At 39.9% G+C, this 23,474-nt stretch overlaps 1 protein-coding gene across 7 annotated transcripts in view; it reads right to left on the bottom strand.

Moving 5' to 3' along the window:
- The window catches only part of PLCB1 (phospholipase C beta 1), a 378,787-nt gene that overhangs the window by 90,058 nt on the left and 265,255 nt on the right, over positions 1-23,474 (bottom strand). For all 7 annotated transcript variants that reach the window (XM_086873629.1, XM_086873646.1, XM_086873622.1 and 4 more), the window contains 3 exons: positions 14,464-14,610; positions 7,976-8,133; positions 4,603-4,685 (listed from right to left, as the gene is read on the bottom strand). In XM_086873629.1, the coding sequence (XP_086729755.1) occupies positions 4,603-4,685; positions 7,976-8,133; positions 14,464-14,610 (388 nt within the window). The remainder of the gene's footprint in view (positions 1-4,602; positions 4,686-7,975; positions 8,134-14,463; positions 14,611-23,474) is intronic.

Below are 23,474 nucleotides of genomic sequence, written 5' to 3' on the forward strand. Positions count from 1 at the left end.
CTTAAAATGCAGCTCAGTTCTACAGTCACTCTCTAATTTTAGAAAACTGAGTATTTTTGTTATATGTGCCTGTTTAAAATGCGTAGCATTTGAGCTGAGGCATCTTTCAAAGTTTCCTTTTTTGACACTCTGTTGGGAAGCCTCGATTAAAGGACAGGTTTGTATGGCTTAATATAACTTCCTCAGCTCCTGTTAATTAGGATCTGCATATCATGGAAGAGACAGGGATGCTATAAGCTGTTATGTTACCATGGAGCTGCTTTTCATGACAAAATAGAGCTGGGTATAGAGAGAGAAAAAAGAAAAAAAGAAAAAGAGAAGAAGAAGGTCATTTTTTCTCTTGCAAACCAGGAGTTCAACCCTGGCTGTGCCCAGCTGGTCAGTGGTTACCAACTCCCAGGGTCAGCGTGGCCAAAGCAGAGCTGAGAAGAAGGCTGGGTGGCCAAATGACATGTCAATCAGAAAATGTGATTTCCCTGGGCTCTGCATCCTGGCTGCCCCCGGAAGCAGATAGGGGGTGAAGCAGTCATTAGCTCAGTCACTGACATAAAAATACTGCGAGGAGGCTTTAAATTATTCCCCAAAGCAAGAGCTGCATGCAGTTTAAATCCCGGCAGCATCTCATGAATGCTGTGTTTTGCATGCAGCCAATTCTGCACAGAAGCTAAAAGGCACTTTTGGCTGAGGATGGAAAATAAAGCTGAAGACAAGCAAGGCAGCAGAACGAAGAACCCACACGGGAGAAGGTGATGGAAAAACAGATCAGGCTGGGACTTTGTGCTGGATATTTCCAGCCCTCAGCTACCAAGGGAAATAAAGGCACCACTCCAGCAGAGTGTGCATGTGCCATAAATCCAGTGGTCATTAGAGTGAGTTTCATTTCAGCCTTCTCCACCAGCATGTGTTTTGAACAGATCCATACTCTCAGAACCCACAAGGTTCAAAGGACAACTCCTTGAATCAAAAGAGCGCATTTATTGAAACCGTAGTAATTGGATGTGACATCATCATCCTTAAATGGGCACAACTCCAAAAAGAACTCTCCATAGGAATTCAAAAACATAAAAAGCGAGAGTTAAATGCAATAAATTCCCAGTCACCACCACAGCTAGAACAAATTCTTCTGATCTTCGGTGTTTAATTACATGTTTACCTCAAAGAGAGCACAGTGAGAACTTTCATTTTTGCAAACGAGAAAAATGTAATGCAACATTATGTTGGTTCAGCGTATAAATTCCAATGTCACTGCATCCCAGAGGCAGAAAGTAGGAAAATTATGTGAAAAACTAATGGGTTTTAATACCACAAAAAACCCTTGAGGTAGTAAACAAGGCCAAACGAGGAAAACCTTGACATTACAAAATTACTTGTCTTTGTAAACTGGACTATGCGTACAGATATTTTTAAAAGTTTCTAAGAGGGAATAAAAATATTTATGAGTACCAGCATTAACCTGTGTGGTAGATTTTTGTGTTTCCTCTCTCCCTAACATATGTATCCATGAATGTATTGTTGCAAGAGAGAGATCATTAGGAATATCAGATTTCATATCCCTATTTAAATATTTTAAGTTGGAATACTGGTTTCTTTTAATTTTCCATTCTTTGAAAACTATGAACCAGAGCAACAGAAACATCAAATTTTTCTAAGTCAATATATTCCCTCAATTTTGTTATGAAGTCAAAACCCAAGTATTTCTTGGTCCACATCTCCTGTTACTGGAAATTTTCTCAGCATTCGTGCCCTGCAGTGAAAATTGATTGCCAGCTAAGAGCTGACTTTATCTGCTTTACGATTTTTACTGTGCAGACATGGACAGGTAGCACACAGCCTAATTATAAATGCCCCCAAAATGTGCCAGGGCAAGAGGACATAAAGGGAGAACATGACACCTGGAGATATAAAAAAATAAATATTAAGAAATGTTTTCAATACCATTATTGTATTGCCTGCACCTTGTTTTACTGTGTTTGTATCATGTCTATTATGAAGGTCAACCACCGAGGCTCCTTGGCACAACTGCTGCTCCCAACATTATGTTTTTATCACTTCTGCAGAGATACTTCCTCTGCATAAGACAAAGGCACAGATGCTTCCCAGAAGAGTCTAAAATAATTCAAAGTGTGGGATGAAAAAGTGATAAAAATCCTGTTAATATTTGAAGCAACAATTCCAGCCAGAAACCAGCAGTATGAATAACTGTAATTAAATTTAATCTTGGAAGCAATCTTATATGGATACTGCTCAAGGATCACTTAACCTTTTTGCTATGTCATCAGTGCATTTCTAATTATAGAGTGTCTGCTTTCAGACTTGCAGATTGCTTATCATCTTGCAAGCCCCATTTCAAACTTCAAGGTCTTCTTGAGGTCTTTTCAACATTTTCAGGGCACTTCTCTGTTTTTTTTCACAGAACCACAGCTTTTTTAGTGGTCTTCTTTTCAGTGGGCATGTTTTAACTTCACTATAAATGATGGCATATGTAATATTTTATGTCATGTAAAAGTTACGTGCTTGCCTCTTTTTATTAACTTTTTATTACATATAAACAGGCAAGAAAAAATACACTAATAGTGGAGTTATAGTAAAGAAAATAAAAATTCAAAAAATCTTTCATGTGCTATGAACATATTGGAGAGGAGCCCTTCTAGGAAACACATCAAAGGAAAGCAAATGAGATGATTTACAGAATGTGCTAAAAAGTGATTTTTCCCCTAGGTGGACAAAGAGTGTCAAAAAAATTCCCATGAAGATAAACCAAAAGGAAGAGAAAATTGCACTTTAAGTCCTGTGGCAATTATCACTGTCATATCTATGGTGGGGATGTGAAACTTATTTACCTCTGATAATTTCAGTCTATTTAAATGCCATGAACACAGGCTAAAACTGTATTTATGTTTAAGCCAATGCCAAAATTTTGAGGGTGGGGACCAGAATTTCACAAATGACTCTCGCAACTTGAAAAGCAGAAAAACAGTATTTGGTCCCCTAGAAGTAAGAATTGATGAAACAGGATTTGACAGAAATGCTAAAAAAAAAATTGGCACTTTTTGTTAACATTTAGGGCAAAGTCCAGCTTTAAGATTTAGGAGAAAAACAACATTCCAAGTAAATGAAAAGACAAAAGGAGTATTCCATGAAATTAGGTAAACTTTTCTGTGAGTGGCATGACCAACTGCAGATTTCTCCAGCAGCTAGTGAAGGAATTAAGGGGTAATTGTAGAAGTTGGTAAAATAAGTAGAAATCATTTTCAGCCAAATCAAAATCAGAAAACACACACACTGAGTCTGATAATTTACTATAGAAGAAAATATTCACTAGCAGGAAAGCCTCAGAAAGAGAAAGCAATTGGTCATGGTTTTGCAAACTTGCTTTGCTAAAAACCTGTGTCTTAGCAATGTATGGAAAGGGAAATCAGCGATTCCACATAAAGTTAATTCCTTATTCCATGGCTGGAGGTTTCTGAGGGAAAGGTCTAGTGCCTTCCACGGGGAGAACTGTAAATAACAGATTAATGCAGCAGGAACTCTGCTCCCTTGCTGTCACATTCCTGCAGTGTCACACTACCTTTAATTCTGACACTGGTTCATCTTAGAATTTTAAAGGAACTTTTGCATGTGAAAAAAAATCCCCATCTGACAGGAGTTTATTTTCGTAAATCTTTTTACTTCTTTACCTTCCTAAAACAGAACAGATCACCCTGGAACAGTCAAAGATTTAAGTCATAATGACTTTAAAGGAAGAAAAATGTAACTCTTGTGGTTAAAATACTTTAGCTGTTTTGCCAGGCCCCAAGAATATTTTTATTTTACATTGAAAAAAAAAAAAACCCCAACAAAATAAAACCCAAAAATTAGTTTCTAAGTCAAAACTGCCCCCAGAAATGTTGGAAATGTTTTCACAGCAAAAAAACATGAAAGGAGAAAAGGCAATTCAAGTTAAGTGTTATGTGCCAGTGTCACCCCACTTTGAACCATGTGGTCTCTGCATTCAAAATCAAAGTTAATGAAAAAAAACCAAAAAACCAACTATAAAAATAAAATGGAACACTGAGAAAAGCTAGAAGTGTTCTCATTTATTTTTTCTTTTCTTACACAGAAAAATTGTCCTTTTCTTGTAACTAAAAAAAACCCAAAAAAACCCCCAAAAAACAACAAAAAAAAGAATAAATTGATGCAAACTGTTATTTTTCTGGCAGAAACTAACAATCAATTCCTGGTCATCCACACCACCTATTTTGCAGTCCTAGAAGTCCATAGCTCTGACCTCTGCTTCTAACACGAGAGACAGAGCAAATTCTGAATATGTTTATAGCACAGAATAGGGTCACAAGCAGGTGAAATACTGCCTCGTTTTCTTTGGAGTATTGCTACATTCCAGCAGGACATACTGAGAGTGAAAACTTAACAAAAAAAATCCCTCTCACAATCAAACTTCCTCTCTCATACAAAAGGTTCTGATTCAGGAAGGTTTCCAAGAACAGGGCAAATTTAATTTTTGGATAAGAGCTGTTGTTTGTGTTATAAGTGCACACACAATTCCATGCCTAGACCTTATAAAAAATGAAACATCACACAAAAAAAAATGTGGTAATTACTTACGAATCCACATGATTTTCAAAGGAAAGGAGGATTGGAAAGGGCGATGTCTTAAATGCACATTCAGCAATAGCTTCTATTACTTCCTAAAGAATCAAAATAAACACAGTTACAAATTTAACTCACTAAAGAAGCAGAGTTTTAGCCTCTGAAGACAGAAAAGGCCCAACAAGCTCTGAAATCATTCCCTGAGACCAAACTTTCCTTCCTAAACATCCCAGAAAGCTCTGGATATGCTCTTGCCACAACCAAATTCTTCAAGCTGAACTCCAATCAAATCTCCAAAACATCTGATGAGTCTCAAGCACCACATTTCCCACGAAATGACTTATGTCTGCCAAAATCAATAGTTTAAATGTAAAGCTTGGTTTTGGTGTGGAGTTGTTCCATGCCTGCAGCCATGGCTTTCATGAGCCATAATCAACATGTTCTGAGAAAGGCAGATATTCTAATCATCAGCAGCACAAGCATGTATCCATTAAATCCTTACTTACTCTGACTCACATTTTAGTTCCCTCTTTTTTTCTTTATTTGATGACAGAAATCCCTTTAATGCAAAAGGAAGGAAAGAAGAAATCTTTACTCAATTAAAACAGTTGGTTCTGTGGTAATTATCAGAGGACTCAGAAAAGGAAACTTCCATAAAGTTTCCTGTCAGCTCTATGGAAAATGGAAGCACTAAATCCAGTAAAGTCATTTGATAAAGATGATTTTAGTGAGGTGCACAATAAATGCACTCATCATTACAGAGTGTGAAACGTTTCCCTCTTGGAGCAAATCTCTCATCCAGAACATACAAAACACTGAAGACTTTTCATACACTGGCAAACTCTGGAGTTTCTAAGAACCCATAAGTCTCTGCCATGCCAAATCACAAGGATGACTAAAGCCTAAAAGATGTATTTATTTTAAACAAGCTTTCTCTGAGGATTCCTCTTGTTCATTTTCTGTACTCTTAGAGGCTAAACTGAGAACTGTAACAGTAAGAAATCCACTTCCTAAAAGAAAAACTAAGCTTCTGGTACATTCTTCTGGCCTACTTATTTTCAGCTGCCTTCCTGCTGCAAGAAGGGATGGAATCCTGCATGAGTGGGGAAAATAACCTGGCAGGGTAAAATTAGGATTGCACTGATGTAAGGATGAAAAGCTCAGACACTGGTTCAGTGAAGGCAAATGCTCCATGGCCAGAGAGAAACAAGCTGGCAGGTTCCATACGTGGCTCCAGCTGCAGAATGATTCACCTGAAGCTGCTCTCCAAGGTGTGAACATGGTTACACACACACAGATCCCTGCTTGTGGCATGACATCCACGGCTGCTCCCTACAGGATCCCACCCCGGCAGCAGCTCTCAACGCACAGCTGAGAAAATCCTTACGGGTTTCTGAGTCATGAAGCAAGGGGAAAACCAAGGAACCAAAACGCCCAGGAACATAAGGATGGGGAGTGTACAGTGCTGCCTCTGCACTTCAGGAAGTCTGTCTGAGGCTGTGAAAGCCGGCAGACTGAGCTGAATCCTTGTGCCGTGGTCACGGCAAAAGTGTGAGCTGATAAATGATTCAGCATTCAAGGCATGAATTGATTCTCACACTCCTGACACATTATTTCACTGCCATTTTTCTCCTCCCCAGCCAAGCAGCGCACTCTGAGTGTTGAAAAGAAATCTAGATGTTTTTCACATTTTTCTGTGAGGATTAAAAAGTGCCTGCTCTGAAATGACCGATGAAATACTCCTGAGCAGGTTTAAAATACCATCCAGTATCTCTCCTGCCAGCACAATGCCAAGGGTTGAACATCAAAATATCCAGGGATAAATCTTGTTCACGCTAATGATCCTTTTAAAATTCAGATTAACTTTGTTTTAAATTCCTGCTCATGACCAAAGCAGTCGAGAGCCATCTTCCTTAATTAAAGGACTTCCAGCAATCAAACCCCAAGCCTATAAACATAATTGGCTTCCCATAAACATAACTGGAAAGCTAATAACAAACGTGCAAGAAGGTTGTTTTACGTGCTTCTGTGATTAACTCAATCAGGGAAGAATTAGAGAAAGCAATCTGGGGAAAAAAGGAGTGTTCTGGTACAAGTGAAACTTGGTGTTCTGTCTGTGGCAGACCTGTTTGATTTTTTTCCTAAAGAAAGGCACTAGAAGATAAAAAACCCCACCCAAAACCAGGTTTCAAGCATGGGACAAATGTCTCAAAAGCTGTAGCTGGCACAGAAGCCACATGTAATCCCTGGAACATAACCAAAGTCACTAATGAACATTTTCCCACATATTCTTGCACACAGCTAAGGCTAGAAACCTATTTCCATGGTGAGTTAGTGTCTCAGATGAAGAATTATTTCTTCACACTTCAGAAATGATTTCCTGAGGTATCATTATAAGCTGTGCTGACTACCATTCCTAATACTACAGGAAAACACCTCCATTATGCTCCTCTAACACCTCGAATCAAAAACATCTTTAAGAAGAACAAGAAGATAACAATTTAAGGTCATTGCTAAGGGTATGGTCTCTAGCTTATACTGTAGAAAAGGAAATGGAAGATGAAATTAAATACTAAAGATGACATCTTTAGGGTTTGAATGGCACAAATATCTCTTCACAGCCTCCAAAGATACTAATTCTTCTTTTTCACCCTTCAATGCTTTGGGTCTGATCCCAAGTATCAGGGATAACATTGCACATAGACTTATTAATTTATTTTAAATATAATGCTGACTGTCCTGTGCATGGAGCCTGCCCATCTGGCCATGACCAGCACATTCTCCACTCACAGGAATTTAAAGGCTTGCAAATTGTTGAGATCTAGCTGCTACTTCCTGTCTCAGTTGAAGACTTTTGCCTCTCACTCCCAGTGACTGGGCAGAGAGGAGAGAAAATGAGTGAACTGATGTGCTGGGTACTGCTGTCCAAATCTGCAGCCTCCAGCTCTGTCCCATGGAGCTCTAACCCAACCAGTTGTTTCTCCCAACACTTCCACACCCATTTGTCTCTGTGCAGAGCCAGTTGTGATGGCTGTGCCTGGTCCCCCAGCCCTGGCTGTGGCCTTGCCTGGTTCTGTCCCTGTGAGATTTGCTGCAGGACGTGCACAGGAGCATGGACCTGGGCATGAAGCCCAGTCCCCAGATGGCACTGCTGTCACAACACATAATCCCTTTTTCCTCACACTGCCATGACCACCAGGAACCTATCCCCACACAAAGTCCAAATACTGCAACTCTTCTCTTCCAAGGATTCTGCAGCTGCTCTGTAATCTCCTTGTACAGCATCTTTTTGCCCTCACATTTCTGCCCCTCCCACCTTGGCAGTGATGGATCTGTGATGGCACAAAAAGAACCCTCCCCAGCTAAAGGAGCTACCCCCATGCTGTACCTTGAAGGATATCTCAGTTGTCATGGTGAATCCATGTGTGATGACCGGCTCCTCCTCCGCTGTCCGTCCCTTCCAGCAGTCCAGCTCCACGCAGCGGCAGCCCGACAGGAGCACCTGCCGGTACATCTCCACCGAGGAGTTGCCAGCCAGCTGTCCAGCTGGGACAGAACACAAAAAAAGGGAAGTCATTCTGGGCCTCAGGAATAGATACAACTGATCTAACAATAATTAGAGTTAACAGCAGCTTTTACCCTCGGCTGAGAAGAATAACACTCCAAGGAATACGAAAAACATAAGAACGCAACGGAAATTACTTTGGCACAATCAATGCCATGGTTTGGATCCTGCCCTCAGTCAAACAGAAATAACCCAGCTGAAGCCAGCTCAAATACATGAAATAAAATAATAAAAAAGCTTAGTTCTATGAGATTTTGTCATCCCTTGACAAGCAATGTGAAATTCAGAATCCACTCAGGAGACCAAGAGCACATTTTCTCACAACACACAATGCAGTTTTGTACAAGATGAAACAAATCCCCTGCAGTCACTAATGGCACCATCATTCAGTCTCAAATCAATATTAAATATGCTAACCACTGCAATGAGTTGGTCAGTTAAATTTCCTGATGTGATACTATATCATGAAGGGAGAAATTCAATTAAACTGCCCTTTTCCAATAATGAGATAATATAAGCCTAAAAATTAAGAAGGAAAACTCATTTTTTCCAAACTTGGGAAATATTGAAAAAGAAACACAAAAAAATATCCCCAACCTAAGCCAACAAAGAAGTCCAGTTGGATTCAGGGAAGGATATCCAGCCAGGCTGTCTTCATCTGCTACAACAAGTTTGATTCCAGTAATTCAGATACAAATTTCTTGCAGCAGAGATACGTAACTGAAGAATGGCTTTGTGCTTCTTTTAGATGTAAAGAAAATGGATGCAGTTTCCTGCTTTCTAGCAGATTTGCTGAGAAGATCTTCCTGGATTTCTTGAAGGAAATTAATTTTCTTTTTAAGGAGGCAGTGAGTTCACTTACAGCAAAGATTCTTTGCTGACTGGGGGACATATAAATACTTCATCTAGACTGGCATATACTGTAATGTAGATTAATCCTCATTTTATTGTCTCTGTGATTCTGTGTTTAGGTTTTATGCTGGGGAATACACATTTTGGGATTTGCTTCACAAAACAGCATTGTCTGTTTTTACCTTGTACTAGAAACTGTAACAGAACCCCTTCTTATTTGACAATCCCTCATTTCAGTTTCTGTCTGATACATGAAGTGGAGCAATCATAAATACTCCACAAGGTATTAACTTTACTCCTGTTGAAATCCATAAGAATTCCTGCTGGAACCAGTGAGAAATATCTGGTAATAACAGAAGAAATTGGCCAGTTCTGGAAAGCTCTGAAAATCCAGAATCAGCAAAGTGCCAATGTGTCTTTGTGTCTTTTTTTCTTTTTTTTTTTTAATTTAGCTTTTTCCTATTTCACCTTTGATTACTGCAGATTATCTCTCCTCACACAAAAGCCTTTTTGATGCAGTTCCAGTGTCTGGGTTAAGTAGTGGCTCTTTTTCTTTGCAGGATGCAAACAAGCATAAGCACGGATCAGGGAATAACAACTCACATTTCCATGTACTCATCCCTAAGCATCTGTTTATGAAATCCTGGCTCTCATAGGGATCCACTGATCTCTACTGCCTCAAAAGCCCACATTCACTTAGAAAACTGTTCTAATGTTGTCTTTCTTTTCCCTCAGAGCATTCTGAGTTTAGATTAACAAACTATTCCATGATTAACAAACTCTATTTCCAAGAGACTCCTGGTGGTTATCATTGTTAAGTGTTTTGGGCTCCAAGATCCTTCACCTTCAAAAGTGCTTAAGTAAATCATGACATGCACCACTTGCCATATGACACTTCCCACACTACCTTATTAATAAGGCTCAGACGTTTTGGAAGGATTCCTGCAAAGGATAAGAGGATATTCAACCTCCAAACCATACAATCTTCAGAAAGACTCCCAGGCAGAGTGTAAAATGCTAGCACACATTTTAATAGTCCCAACAGCTTGTTTCTCTGAAATTCAGAATATGAGGAATGTTCCCCCAAATGTGGGGTGCATGTATTATTTAGAAATTTCCATTGTATGAGTCCCTGTTTGCATTTATTTTAAAATACCCCTTTTGCATTTTAAAATGTGATAACACTAAAGGGAACACCTCCAGTCTGGTTTTAATACCCAGAGTACAGATCAATTTTTTAATACTGGAAATTGAAAGCATTATGTGTTCCCTTCTACAATACAAGCAGAGTCTACAGTAATACCATATATAACATTTGCATTCCATCACTCTATATGGGCTAAGGAGAAATGGATTTCGACAAAAATTCACTTTTCTGAAAAATACAATTGGCTAAATAATACCTGACAGGACACTATGCAGAATGAGCCAGTGCTGATTGATCTAAGCTGAGGATATGGCCCAGGTTTCCCCACACAGAGCACTTCACACCTCTGTAACTTTAAGCTGTTCATTTCTCAGGAAGTGCATCCTTGTTGGATTCATCTCCCATTGTTTTCCCATGTGAAAGTTATTTGCAATACACGGAGTTAAAACATGGTTGCTATCTATTTGAGATATCCTTCCTCCCCAAACTGGGGGATTTTTGGATCCGGCTATTTGGAATCACCTGACTCTTCACTATTCTAGAACCAGAGGCTGCTTCTTCCCTCTCTCCCAACACTTTCTCTCAGCATGAGGTGCCTGTATCCTCCCTTTGCTGGGCACAAACATGAGCTGCTAAATCCTCTCTCCATTCAAGTCCTGGAGAAGCAATCAGTGCCCAGGATCATGCAAACTCAGAGCCCCACACCACTAGGAGCCTGGCTCCTCACTCCAGCAGCCACACAAGGTGCTGGCTGCTGAGATTTTTTTTAGACACTGCACATTTATCTGAATTTGTTTTCCTCCTGAGCTATTTCACCACGCACAGGACAAGTGGCTCAGACGCCACACTGTGACATCCTCTGCTCCTGCCTGTATGTCAGTCAGAATCAGGCTCTGAGCCTTGCCTGTTGTTTTTAACACTTCACACTGGACCAAAGCAGGATGTGTGGCCAGCAGCAGGAAGGTGTCACCCAGCTTTCCATCCCTTCCCTATGGCGCTGTCAGCTTGGAAACTGTTCTGAAGGCTTTGAAGATGAAGAAGGTTTCAAAGGAAGTGCTGGATGCAGATAATAAGCAGCAACAGTGAGGATTGAGGAACCACTGAGAACAGAGAAGCTGGAGGATGGTAGATGAGAGGTCACAGGCAACAACAGAGAACTGTCCTTCATGAGACATTTTTCTAGAAAGACCTGAAATACCAGACTGTAAGCAGGGAAGCAGCTGCTGAGGTCGACAGGATAGTCCCACATTGGCTACATGTGCTCAGCTGATAGCAACCTATTGCTGAGATTATTGTTCCTTTTAGGCAAAACACATGTGAAAGGCGTGTGATTTTAGTACTTTGCATTTCCCATATACAACAGCAAGTTGCCCAGCCTTCAAAACATGTAAGGCTGAGTGTGATATGTCATCATCTGTCTCTGACTTCGGGTGAAGAAAAGTTGCCAAGTCACTCCCCACTGTGCCCACAGCAGAAACCTGTGAGGTGAGAGTCCAGGAAAAAGCAGGATTGTACTTTAAGGGTTCAAAGGAATAAAGAAATAAATATGGTACCAGTGAGAAGAAAAGATGAGACAGTAAAAAAAGTTTGTCAAAGATGATATTTCTTTAAGTTAGCCTAGGTTCACTGCAAATCACTTCTTTCTTCATGGGTTTTTACCTTTGTTCTTAAAATTACATTTCCCTAAGAAAAAAGAAAGCAGTAACACTTCTAAATAAATAATCAGCACTTGATGTACTGCCAAGGGTTTCTACTAAAGGCTAGGAAAATTATCAGCATAATTAAAAGTAAATTCAGAGTGTGCACATGGTGCTTTTTATGTTATAATATTGTTTCTTTGTGCAAGATTTTTTCTGGGTTAAAAAACTAACAAAGGGAGAGATAATTGGTAGGGCATTAAGCTCAGTAATCATAAAGTAATGCCAAACTGAATGGTTTTCTTATTGTCCTGATAATTATTACATGACTAGTTGCTATTTCATGGCCACAATCAGGGCAAAGGTGCTTCCAAGGTTTCCTTTCCAAAGCCTTGAGCACTTGAGCAGACCCTTCAAACTCTTCTGGAGAAAAGGAATAGGCTGCCACCATTAATTTTATTCATTTTACTTCCTTTGTTGGAAAAAAGCAAATGGGAATGTGATTGCTGTATCTGATGTAGGTTCAGAGCAAAATCCAAGACTGTCAGTTTTTGTAATGCACAGATAAAAATCAAATCATTAATGCCATTGTCGGCCAGCTGCCACACATTCACTGAACATAATGAACACACTAAAAGGGAAGGGCTTGTGGTTTGTGCCTGTAAATGTGAAAACATGCACTCTGAAAAGGAATTTGATAGAGTTTCAAACTTCTCTTGCACTATCCCCTGTGTTCATCCTAATTTACTCCCCCCAGTTTACTAAAATAGGAATATTTTGTCAAATTAAGACTGAAGATCATGTTTCCCAATATAGCCTCTGAAGTTACTTGGAAATGCAGGCAAAGAAACCTGCAGATGCAATCTGAGATGATTTGCAGACTTTCACATACAAGTCAAAGCAAATTTAGCAAGTGTCAAGGTAAATAATTAAACATGTGAGGTCACTTGTAGTGCAGTTAAAATAAAATAGAATAGGCTGGACTAATAACAAATTCCCATCCTTAATTCTTTGGGTTTTGGCTTTTGTACCTCTAAACCTTTGGAACACATCTCAGTCCTGACCAGCCCTGATAAAAATCTGTGGTATGGACATGGCTATAAATTCCTGATGGTCGAGGGGAGAGCAGTCTTTCATCTCTTCAGATCAACTTTAAATTGTATCTTCTCTAAACCTCCCGTGGGCCTGAGCTTCTCGCCTTACTACTTTACTGTTTTTCTCCAGAATATCTGTATAAAGCTGCAGCATTTGGCTTAAGCACCAACTAATCCTCAGTGACAGAACAAAGTCCATATTGGATGTAAGAGGTCTGCAAAACATCACAGTTAAAAATTGCTTTTGCTTTGGCCACGTCTTTGCCCCACCAAAGAGCATAAATTTCTGCATATTGGAAACATAACTTAAAAGTGGCCACAATGATTTTTGTTTCTTTTAATTCAGAGAAAGAAAATCGCTGTCAAAACAAATACTTATGTGACAAGTTCTAGCACAAAACACATTTTACAGCCGAGATATAAACCCTTGAAAAATGGTGTCTAATGGAAACAATGACAGTTCATTCACTCTATGAAAGCTGGCAAAGGTGCTGGAGAAAGAGCTGTAACAAACATAAAGCAGATGAAAATAACTCCCATGAGGTCTGTTTAAAGTGGGCAATACCACTGCCTGAGGTTGTCTATATTTTGGTATGCTGGCATTCTGAAGGAGCTGGTCAGTTAAGGCCAGTCTGTTAATAGCATTAAAAAGCCTACATTTCACATAAACCACATTTTTAGCACTCAGTGCAGCATCATTTTTTAATATTAAACATAATGCTAAGTCATTAGCAAACATGACAGGACAAAGCAAACATCAAATCAAACAGGAGAGAACCCCTTGTGCACATCTGCTTGCCCAAAACATTTGTTCCTATGTAAACCAAACTAAAATAGTAAATTTACAATTATTTTCTCACAAGTTAACACAACCTTGGACTAGAAAACAAATGCCAAATGTTGAATTCCTAAACTGCCTTAGCTTTTTCTGAGTCTTAAAGCATTGTTGACTGTGCTGTGCAAACAATACAGCTCAGACTGTAACTCTAATTAACGGGACCTTCTGGGTGCTCAGCCTTTTTAAAACCATGACAGCACCTAAAAATTTCAGCTCAGATGTTAGATATTGTTAGGAAGTCGTTTCCACTCCTTGCATTTATGGGCTGTCAGAAAGTTATGTGCCATGTTGGAACCTCCCTAATCTCTGAATCAAAGCAAATTTCATGGAGCACAACAAGCTGCCAGATTTAATGTTTAGGGGAAAATTTATGAGCTACAGAGATGTTCTCCATATTCTGCTTTGCACGCTTGTCTTGCTAACTTTGTTGTCATAAAAAGTACAATGTTCATTCTCCTCCCTAAAGATGGGCCTTAATCTGGAATTCTACTTGAGGGAAACTTTCCAGGTTCTTCACTGGGTTTCTGACCAGGCCTTATATGTTGCTCACCTGTTAATAAAAGTGTATTTGATGCATATCTGTTGCAGCTGCAACAAAAATCAAGTGCCATCCTTGCTTCCCTGAAGACTGAACTCCATCATCTGTTTAATGCTGATGTTTTTAGTGTATTTTATGTTATCACTGAGAATACACTCAGAATTTTTGTAAGATAAGAATTTAGATCTGTGCAACACTGCTGTACCTGTGAGGTAGGTGTTGTGTGAGGAGTTGATGAAATAGTGTGACAGTGGTTGAGACATATCTTCATTTAAATCCAGTTTCTCGGGCGGAACGACGCCATTCTCTTCTCCACTCAGATACCGCATAAATCCATCCACGGATATCTGTCCTGAGAGAAACACAGAGCCAGGGAAAGCACCAGTTAATTTCAGCTACAGATTTTATGACATGCAGATAAATTCAATATACACTCACACAAATGCATGTGTGAAAGACCATATAACCATCAACCTGGCTTGCACCTAGTTATCCAAATATTCTTTTGTTACTGCTACCTCATTTCCACCCATCCAAGTTGTTGGTAACACACCCCCCTTTAGCTGTAACAAATATGAATCACTCCATAATCAGCATCTACACAAAATCATGGGGGAATCAGTTACAGCAAAAACAGATCTAAGCCCATGAAGGAAGGGGGTCTTTGGGGGACAAAAAGCACGCTTTCCCGAGGAAACCAAGAAACCTGCAGAGAGCCACAGACACACGTAACTCTGACCTCTCTTGAGTTTGGTGTGTATGAACTACCTTTCAAATGGGAACTAAGCTTTGCTTTGTAATTTTTATATTTGTCTTCTAATTCATATCTCACTGGAGTGCCAGCATAAATGATCATTTTATATGCTGCTGTCAAATTAGAAAGCTGAGTCCTATCCTCAGCTTAAATATCCCCATTCATCTCAGTGGAATTTTTCTTACTACAGCAGGAGGACTTTTGCTGTCAAGCATTCTGCATGAAGTTGACTTTAGGGTGTCAATTTGTGCATTTAGACTAAAAAGAAATCCAGTAATCTGTAACTGAAGATTATTGCTTAATTGAACAAATTTAAGACATTTTTCTTTGCCTGGTATTTTTTGCTCTTTTGTCTAAATTTCATCTGTTTGCTCAACCGCATATCTTTAGTTATTTCAGCGCCTGCCTACAGTAAAACAGATTTTCTGTATCTCTGAACTGCATGTTTGGTGACTCCCAACAATGAGAATTTCTTACCTCTTGTTCCCAACCCAAAATATTCCGCACAGTCTGTTCAAGCAAAATCTCATTTGCCTGTTGAGAGCATTGAAAATTTGAAGACTTCAGTTCTACTCCTGACTTTGCTACTCTCTCCCTTCAGGACCAAGCTGTTTTTATACTAAAACATATAAACTTACACATATTTTTCTAGGATGTTAAAAAGTAGCAGACAACCCTGTCCTTTTTTTTTTTTTTTAAAAGCCCATAACCACATGATGCAAATATTGCATGTAAAGCATTTAATTAAGATCTGTGCTTGGAACTGATTTGGCTCTTGCTCAGAGAGGAAAAGATATAACAATCTTAAGTGCCCATCCTCATTTTCATAATAATCCAAAACTGGTAGCATTAAATGAACTTATTCATAAGAATAGAAATGCAGTGACAATACAGAGCAAAGCAATTGCCATTCATTCTTATGACAACAGTTTTAAGATGGTTGGAAAGAAAAACATCAAGTCCATACACTATTTTAAGGCTGTAATCTGAGTGCAGTCAGGCTCCACAGCTGCTTTGTTATAGGGTAACTAATCATCCAGAGATGGAGGCCTGTGTACTTTCCTTTCCACAAGAAAAGATGTAGGAAGGTGAAAATCAGGGAAAAAAACCTCCACTACTGCGGTTTTTCATGAAACTAAAGGTTTAGGAACAACCTTTCCACTGCCTGAATCTACCACAGAATGCCAACAGTACCACGTGCTATAATGGAGTTAGCTTAATCTAAAATCCACCTAAGAGAACACTCTGCACTAAGTTTACCAGGATATAGGGAGAGGATGTGTGGTGTATCCATACCAAGTGAAATAATAGAGGAAAAACCAGTTACGCTCTGAATGGGATAGCTGCCACTTGCATTTTGTTATACAGATAGGTTGATTCATGCATGTGTAGTCTTCAAGGTTCTCAAAGTGATCTTTGTGTTCTAATCCTCCAAGTGCACCTGACAAACAGGGGCCTTGTTTTTCAGATGGAGATGGTCCTCCTGTGCATTGCTGCTGGTATTAACATAAATCCCAGCGAGCATTATTCACACTTATAATTAAGCAGCTTCTGAGTTACACACTTGTCTGAGCTCACGGCTCTAAAATGTGATTTCCCCTATCACAATTAAGCAGTCAGCATTTCAGAAAGTGAAGCAATTTGCAAGTTCAATTACTGGCAATATTGCACCAGTGAGAGTTTGTCTGCGGAACGGAGATGGCAGATGTCAAAGGGGCTTTGTGTCCTGGATATTAAAGAGTAGATTACTTGTGACCAATATCAATAATATTCTGAGGCAAACTACAGAGAAGAAGATCCTTGGTGGACAGTCATCCAAAAAAAATAGTCTCAATTAAGTGGTAAGATTTGTTCTCTGTTTCCTTAAACATATTACACCTTTACACAGACACTGTTGAGAAAAAATAATATGTGATCACTTGTTTTGATTATAGTTGTCACCTTTTATCTTTGGATATAGAATAGAAAGATTTAATGGTATGTTTAGGTATAAAAAGTTAGGCAAGAGACACATAATACAAAGACACAGAGACATGACAGATTCATATTTTTTCTTTTTCTTGGCTTTTTGTATTAAAATTATCTTAGCCCTAAAATTTTGATGAAACTTCCAATAATATCTAGTGTGCTTTATATACTTCAGGTTGTAGAGTTAACTGGATTGTCTTTTTCACTCACCACTGCCACGCTAAATGCGATCTGGTGTCTCTTTTTGGGATGGAACTCACATCTGTGGAACCACAGCAGAAGCCACGTCAGCAGCTACAGCCCTCAGCGAGACCCTTCTCTCCACAGGGTTTGGAGTTTGCCAGCACAAGAAATTTATTTTTCTTCCCCTTCAAACACCTCTTCTCTAATTTATCTGATTAATTACAATTTCCCTCCCTATGGGGCCACTCAGTAGAGCTTTACTAAAACACTTAAAATCAGCACAAACACAAAAATGCCTCCTTTATCCTGAGGTGCTTGGCCAATTGAAATGTTCAGCATAACCCCCTCAGTGCCGCTGAGACACCTCCTGCTGAAGTGGGCAAGAGCTTCCCAATCCTCCACTCTCCCTCAGATCCCTTTTCCCCTCTCTCTTTGTCCTCTTTCCCTCACACTCTGCACACTTTCCTCTCACACTTTTCACATTTCCCCCTGACACGTGGCATGGTTTCTCTCACTGCATTTTCCTCCTCTCTTAGAACATTCTCCCTTCCTTGTGTTTCTTCCTCCTCACTTTCCACCTTTCCCCTCATTTTGCACTTTTCCATTTACATTTTTCTCTTCATGCTTTGCCCTATTTCCTCTTACACTTTCCATTTATCCTTTATGTTTTGCACTTTCCCCCTCACACTCTGCATTTTTCCTGCTTCATATTTCCTTTTTCTTCAACCTTCACTTTTCCCCTCACATTTTTCCCATTTTCCCCTCACACTTCGTTCTTCCCCTCCAACTGAGCACTCTTTCCCTCATTTTGCACCTTTTTTTGTACTTTTGCCCTTTTCCCCCCTTACATTTCATTCTTCTTCCCCTCACATTGTGTGCTTTTCCCCTCACTTCGCACTTTTTTTCCTGTACTTTTGCCCTTTTTCTCTCACACTCTTCATTTTTTCCCCCCTCTCACTTTGCTTTTTCCCTCACACTTCCACTCTTCCTCCTCATATTTTGCACTTTTCCCCTCACACTCTGCACCTTTACATCAGCGTTTTCCCCTTCACATTTTGCCCTATCTCCCCTTACACTTTTAATTTTTACCTTACATTTTGCACTTTTCCCCTCACACTCTGCACTTTTCCGGCCTCACTTTGCCCTTTTATCCTCACGCTTCTCCCCTCACGTTTTGCACTTTTCCCCTCACACTTTGCATATTTTTCCTTCACATTTCACACTTTCCACTTTTCCCCTCACTTTGCACTCTTTCTGCACTTTTTTCCATCTATTTGCACTACTTTCCTCACACTTTCCACTCTTCCTCCTCATATTTTGCTCTTTTCCCTGTTTGCATTTTTCTCTTCACACTTTTCCCTATTTCCCCTTACATTTTGCACTTTTCCCCTCACACTTGCAACATTTTCCCCTCACACTTTGTACGTTTTTCCTTCACATTTCACACTTTCCCCCTCACACTCTGCACATTTTTCCTCTCTCACTTTGCACTTTTCCCTTCACACTTTGCATATTTTTGACTTGATTCCCAAAGCATGTATAAGTGGCCAGCTAAAGTTTGGTGCCAGTTAAGTAAACAACAGATCAATTTTAATGTTTTTATTGTGCATTGGAACAGGCCTGAAAAATACCAGAACAAGTGTGGAGGAGAAATAAAAAAGCGTCTAATATATTCTTAGTCATAGACATTCCAAATACATCAAAATTAGAAATGTGTAGCTGCACACTTGTGTAAAGATTATATAGGCTTTGATCTAACTCTAGAAATGTACTCGAATTAAAAACTTTCAAGAGTTTGGAAAGGCCTTGCAAAGTCTGAAAATGTCTCCCTGTGCCTCTCTGTATTTGTACACAAATGCAGAAAAACGTGAAGCAGTTTCTTAGCAAATGATTGCACAGAACACCTCAAATTGCTGCTCCATACAACCTTCAGGGTGGTGGAATTCATGCAGAGATCAAAAAAGAACCACCACATTGGGAACCAAGTGAAGTCAACTGAATTTGGCATTTTTTTCATTAAAATTTGACAGGAAGGAGAAGTAATTTCCTACTAGAAGAGGAATACGTTGGAAGAGTCTATTGAATTTCCTGACTGTGATCAGCTTCATTATATGAAACATGGGAAGTGTTTGTGCAGCTTGATCTTTTTCCACATCCCTGGCTCCACCTGATTGTTCCAAAATAGTTACAAGGGAGAGAAAAAGGAAAAAAAAAAAAGCAGAAATGAAGTAGCAAGTTCTATACATTTCACAATAATTCCTTATTAACTCCAGCTACATGATCCCATACCTTCCAAGATCTATTGCAATGGATCAAATACATGAATATTCCAGTTTAGGGAAAAAAACACATAAAAAAGTAACTGTTGCTCTGTCCACAAGTATCAAGGCTCTTTTCTAGTCAACATTTGTCAGCTCTAAATGCAACAGAAGTCACTTCTGTTATCCCAGATCCTTTCTCCTGGACGCACTCTTCAGGCATGTGACAATCTATCGAAAATTCACAGAATTTCCCAGGGTAGTTAAGTGAATCCTCTTTTCTATGGTTCTTAGATCTGGTCAACATTCATCAATCAAAATGTTTTCTTCTGTAGCTTGTGAGATCTGGAATATCCCCATCCCTGGGAGATGGTGATCACACATTTGGCATGAAGGAATTCCAGGCAGCTGAAATGGCTGATAGGATAGACTGCCCTTTGTGAGAATATACTTCTCAGAGGCTCCTCTGTTTGAAGACTTATTGTGTTACCACAGGCTCTTAGTCCTGTTTGACCAGAACCAGAGAATCAGGCACATTTCTCTTGTGGGTCTGTGACAGTGCTAGGGCAGACACAGATGACAGCCCCATGGAAAACTGCTCCCATGAAGTTTCCAGGGCTGGAAAAAGCACAGGCTGCTTTTGACAGAACTCCTTCTCCCGCTGCCTAAAAGACACCAGTAACTTGAAAGATCCTGCTTTCCCAACCCTTCAGCAGCCAGCATGACCAGCATATTGCCCTGGGTGTAGAAATGCTCCTGTGTCCCTGGGAGCTTGCCAGCTCCTCAACATAAGGATGTAAACAAACCCCTGCTCACTCAACACCTGCTGAAAGAGATCAGGGTTCAAAGCAGGGTCGAGCTTCCAAAAGAAGCTGCTTCTGCAGTTCAGTGCCCTCTGCAGAGGTCCAGGATCAAGACCAAAACTCCAGCAGTGCAGTAGTCTGGGGGAGACACAAACTGCAGCTAACCTTGAGAACTTCTTAAACAGCTGCTTGATCTAAACTTCATCCCCTTATTTTGGAGAATATGCTGCATGTGCAACTACTACATTTTCCTAGGGTCTGCCCAGCTTGCTCCCCCCACAGCCTTAAAGTCCTCCAGCAAAAGTCTTGGGATGGAAAACAAGAGAGGCACAGCAGACAGCAGAAAAGACAACTTACATGAATACTTTTCTTTGCACTTCATTCTTGCAACTTTAACACCAGCCTTCACTTGTCCCTTAAAATTTGTGGATGGTTTGTATGACAATTAAAATGTGCATTTGCTTGTACACAGTAAGCAGGATGGGCCACACAGATCTTAAACATTTCTTTCAGTGTATTTGCAAACTTCATAGTGCTTTCCATTTGTTTACACCCATGCCATTATCCACTCAGTTATAATGTAACTGGAAAGCACAATTGTGCCAAGAGATGTTATTAAAGCAAAAAAGAAAACAAACAAAAAGGAAGCAAGACAATTAATTGGCGCCTTGTATCTCCCAGTCAGCAGCACAGAATTACAATTTTGTCTGACAGTGAAATCAGGTTTATTCCAATGCAATCTGTAACAATAATCACATTTGCTCTAATCCCACACAACTGAGCAGTCCTCTCAACTCGAAGATAAGAATCCAACAAGTAAAGCAGATACTTGGTAATCCAGGGAGAGATCTGTAAATCGTATCCCATCGGGAATTCTCTCTCGCAAACAAGCACTGCAATTTACAGCTCATTAGGTATTAACATTTCATGCACAGTGTGGAGTAGGATGCACAGAGTCCTGGTGTGTCTCTTAACAGTGGGCACACATTAGCCACACTCTGCTCTCCAGCTCTGTGAGCCAGCAGAGAAGCTCATAAGATGAATTTACATAAAATTCATACCGTGTGTAGAATTTGCCAGAGCTGCTCTTTGCAGCATTTGCATCCAAGTGATGCTGAGACCTGCTTGGCTTTCCAGACTCATGTTCTAGTACTATATTGCTATGGGGTAACTGGAGTTTCTGCCTGTATTTAGTTTTGCAAACCAGGGCAGGACAGGATTGCCCAAGGGACACCTTCTTAATGGCAAAGTCATCACAAGGAGAGAATATGGCACAAGCTCAGCCCAGACTGAAAAGACCCCAACCCTACAACTGGGTTACTAAACTTTACCCCAGGAATCTCAGTGCTGCTTTGTTTTAGAAAAACCACTGAGGATGGCAAAGGCCTCAGCTCAGGGTCTGCAGATATACCAAAGTATCAAAGTACTAACCCCCATTTGCACACCACATGCAGAAATCATCAGCAGCTCCTCATTTTAGCAGTTCTCTCAATGATCAGTAAGGGTAAAAATTCACACTAGTCAGACAACCTTGTCAAATTAATAAGTAGAGCAACAGCAATATATCTGAATTACTGCATCTGGATATTAGTGAAGCATTTAATGAAGTTTTAAACTCAAATTTTTCCTAATTAGAAAAACTAATCTGCAAAAAACCTCAGATAGTAATAAACTGAGGTCAGCTTAAAAGATCACAGTTTCTTTGAATTTGAAAGCTGAACTGCACAAAAAGTCCAGAGGCTGAACATCGATCAGCAGTAGGTCTTGATTCATAAAGTCCTTAATGATGGGAAAAAGTAAAATCAACAACACAGGGTTTAGAGAACAGACAGTTCTCTGGTGGCTGTAAGCAAAACAAGAGGGCAAAGCTGTACTGAACCAGGTAAATTGGACACAAATCAAATGAGAACACACGAGTAATAATAATTCAAGCTACATAACTAATCACTAGAGCAAAGAAAAAACCAAAATACAGAGGTGAAAAGGCAAGAAGATGCCTAGAAATCTATCACCCTGAGAAGCAGGTGAGATGCAGAGAACAGCAACCCATCTGTATAAGAAGCTGCATTAAAAAAGGTGATTAAGAAAAAGGAATTAAACAGGTCATGAGACCAGAGTGAGCACTAGAAAACTTGGGGTGAGTGTCTGAAAAAGCTTGGCAGTGCTTCATCTAAGCGTGCTAGGAAAGAGTCCTGCAGTGGATTTATTGGTTGTCTCATCGCTTAAATCCTTTAAAATCAAAGCAGAACAATATCCTGTTGTGTTCAAATCTCATTTCCGTTCTCTAAACTTGGAGGAAAACATAATGGATCCAACTCTGCCCTCAGTTATACTTGCTCAAATACCCTTCTGTAATCAGACAGCTACCTGGCCACAAACCAAAACAAGCTGTCTTGGGGAACATGCTCTTGAAACAGAAATGGAAAACTCACTCAGTAAGAAAGGAACAGAGCAAGGTTCCTCAATCCAGCCTTGAATGGGTACAGCACAGTAAGACACAGGAAAATCTGAACATAAACAGAGAATGGTAGCTCTGATACAAGATCAGGATAAATGCTTACTGAACAACAGACAGCAAGGGAAAACATGGGAAGGCAAACATGTTGTGCCTAAGTAGCTACATAAAAGAGCTTGCTCAGTATCCATTAATCCATGCGGAAATATCGCATGCCCAAGGACACCGAGACCCAGAGCTTTGTGCAGAGGAAGGCTCATCGAGTGAAGCAGAGTTCAGTGTGTCTAAATCAGGAATGCTTGTCATTCTAATGAAGCTATCATACCCACTTTATCATCTGTACAAGTGCACAGAGAAAACTGAGACTGGATACAATTATGTACCTTTTGCGGGGGTGGGGGGGCAAGAAAATGTTTGCAGATGGAAAACCACTTCTCTGAACTATCAAGATGAGGCAGTGCAGCCCAAGACACTTAATTCACTCCAGAGAGGAAATATTTCCTACAAGCTTCCATGCAAGCCATGCCAAACAGCAAATCTATTTCAATAAGAATTAAAATTTCAGGAGCATGCCAAGGACACCGCCATCTCCAAAGAGAAAGGAAGATGGAGTGTCACCTGAGTTAAAAAACCAGATTTCCAAATCTCACTGGTGCCTGCGGCATGAACCATCCAGGTTTAACAAGATCTTAAAGCCACTGTGCAATGCTGATCATGGTATTTATTTACTTATTTTATTAGAAGTCACAGGCTTTTTCAGCCCTTTTCAAGCTCTCAGGAAGGAAGGGCTCTAAC

Source organism: Cyanistes caeruleus, chromosome 2 (genome assembly GCF_971803275.1).
Source record: "Cyanistes caeruleus chromosome 2, bCyaCae1.hap1.1, whole genome shotgun sequence".
NCBI classification, from domain to species: domain Eukaryota; kingdom Metazoa; phylum Chordata; class Aves; order Passeriformes; family Paridae; genus Cyanistes; species Cyanistes caeruleus.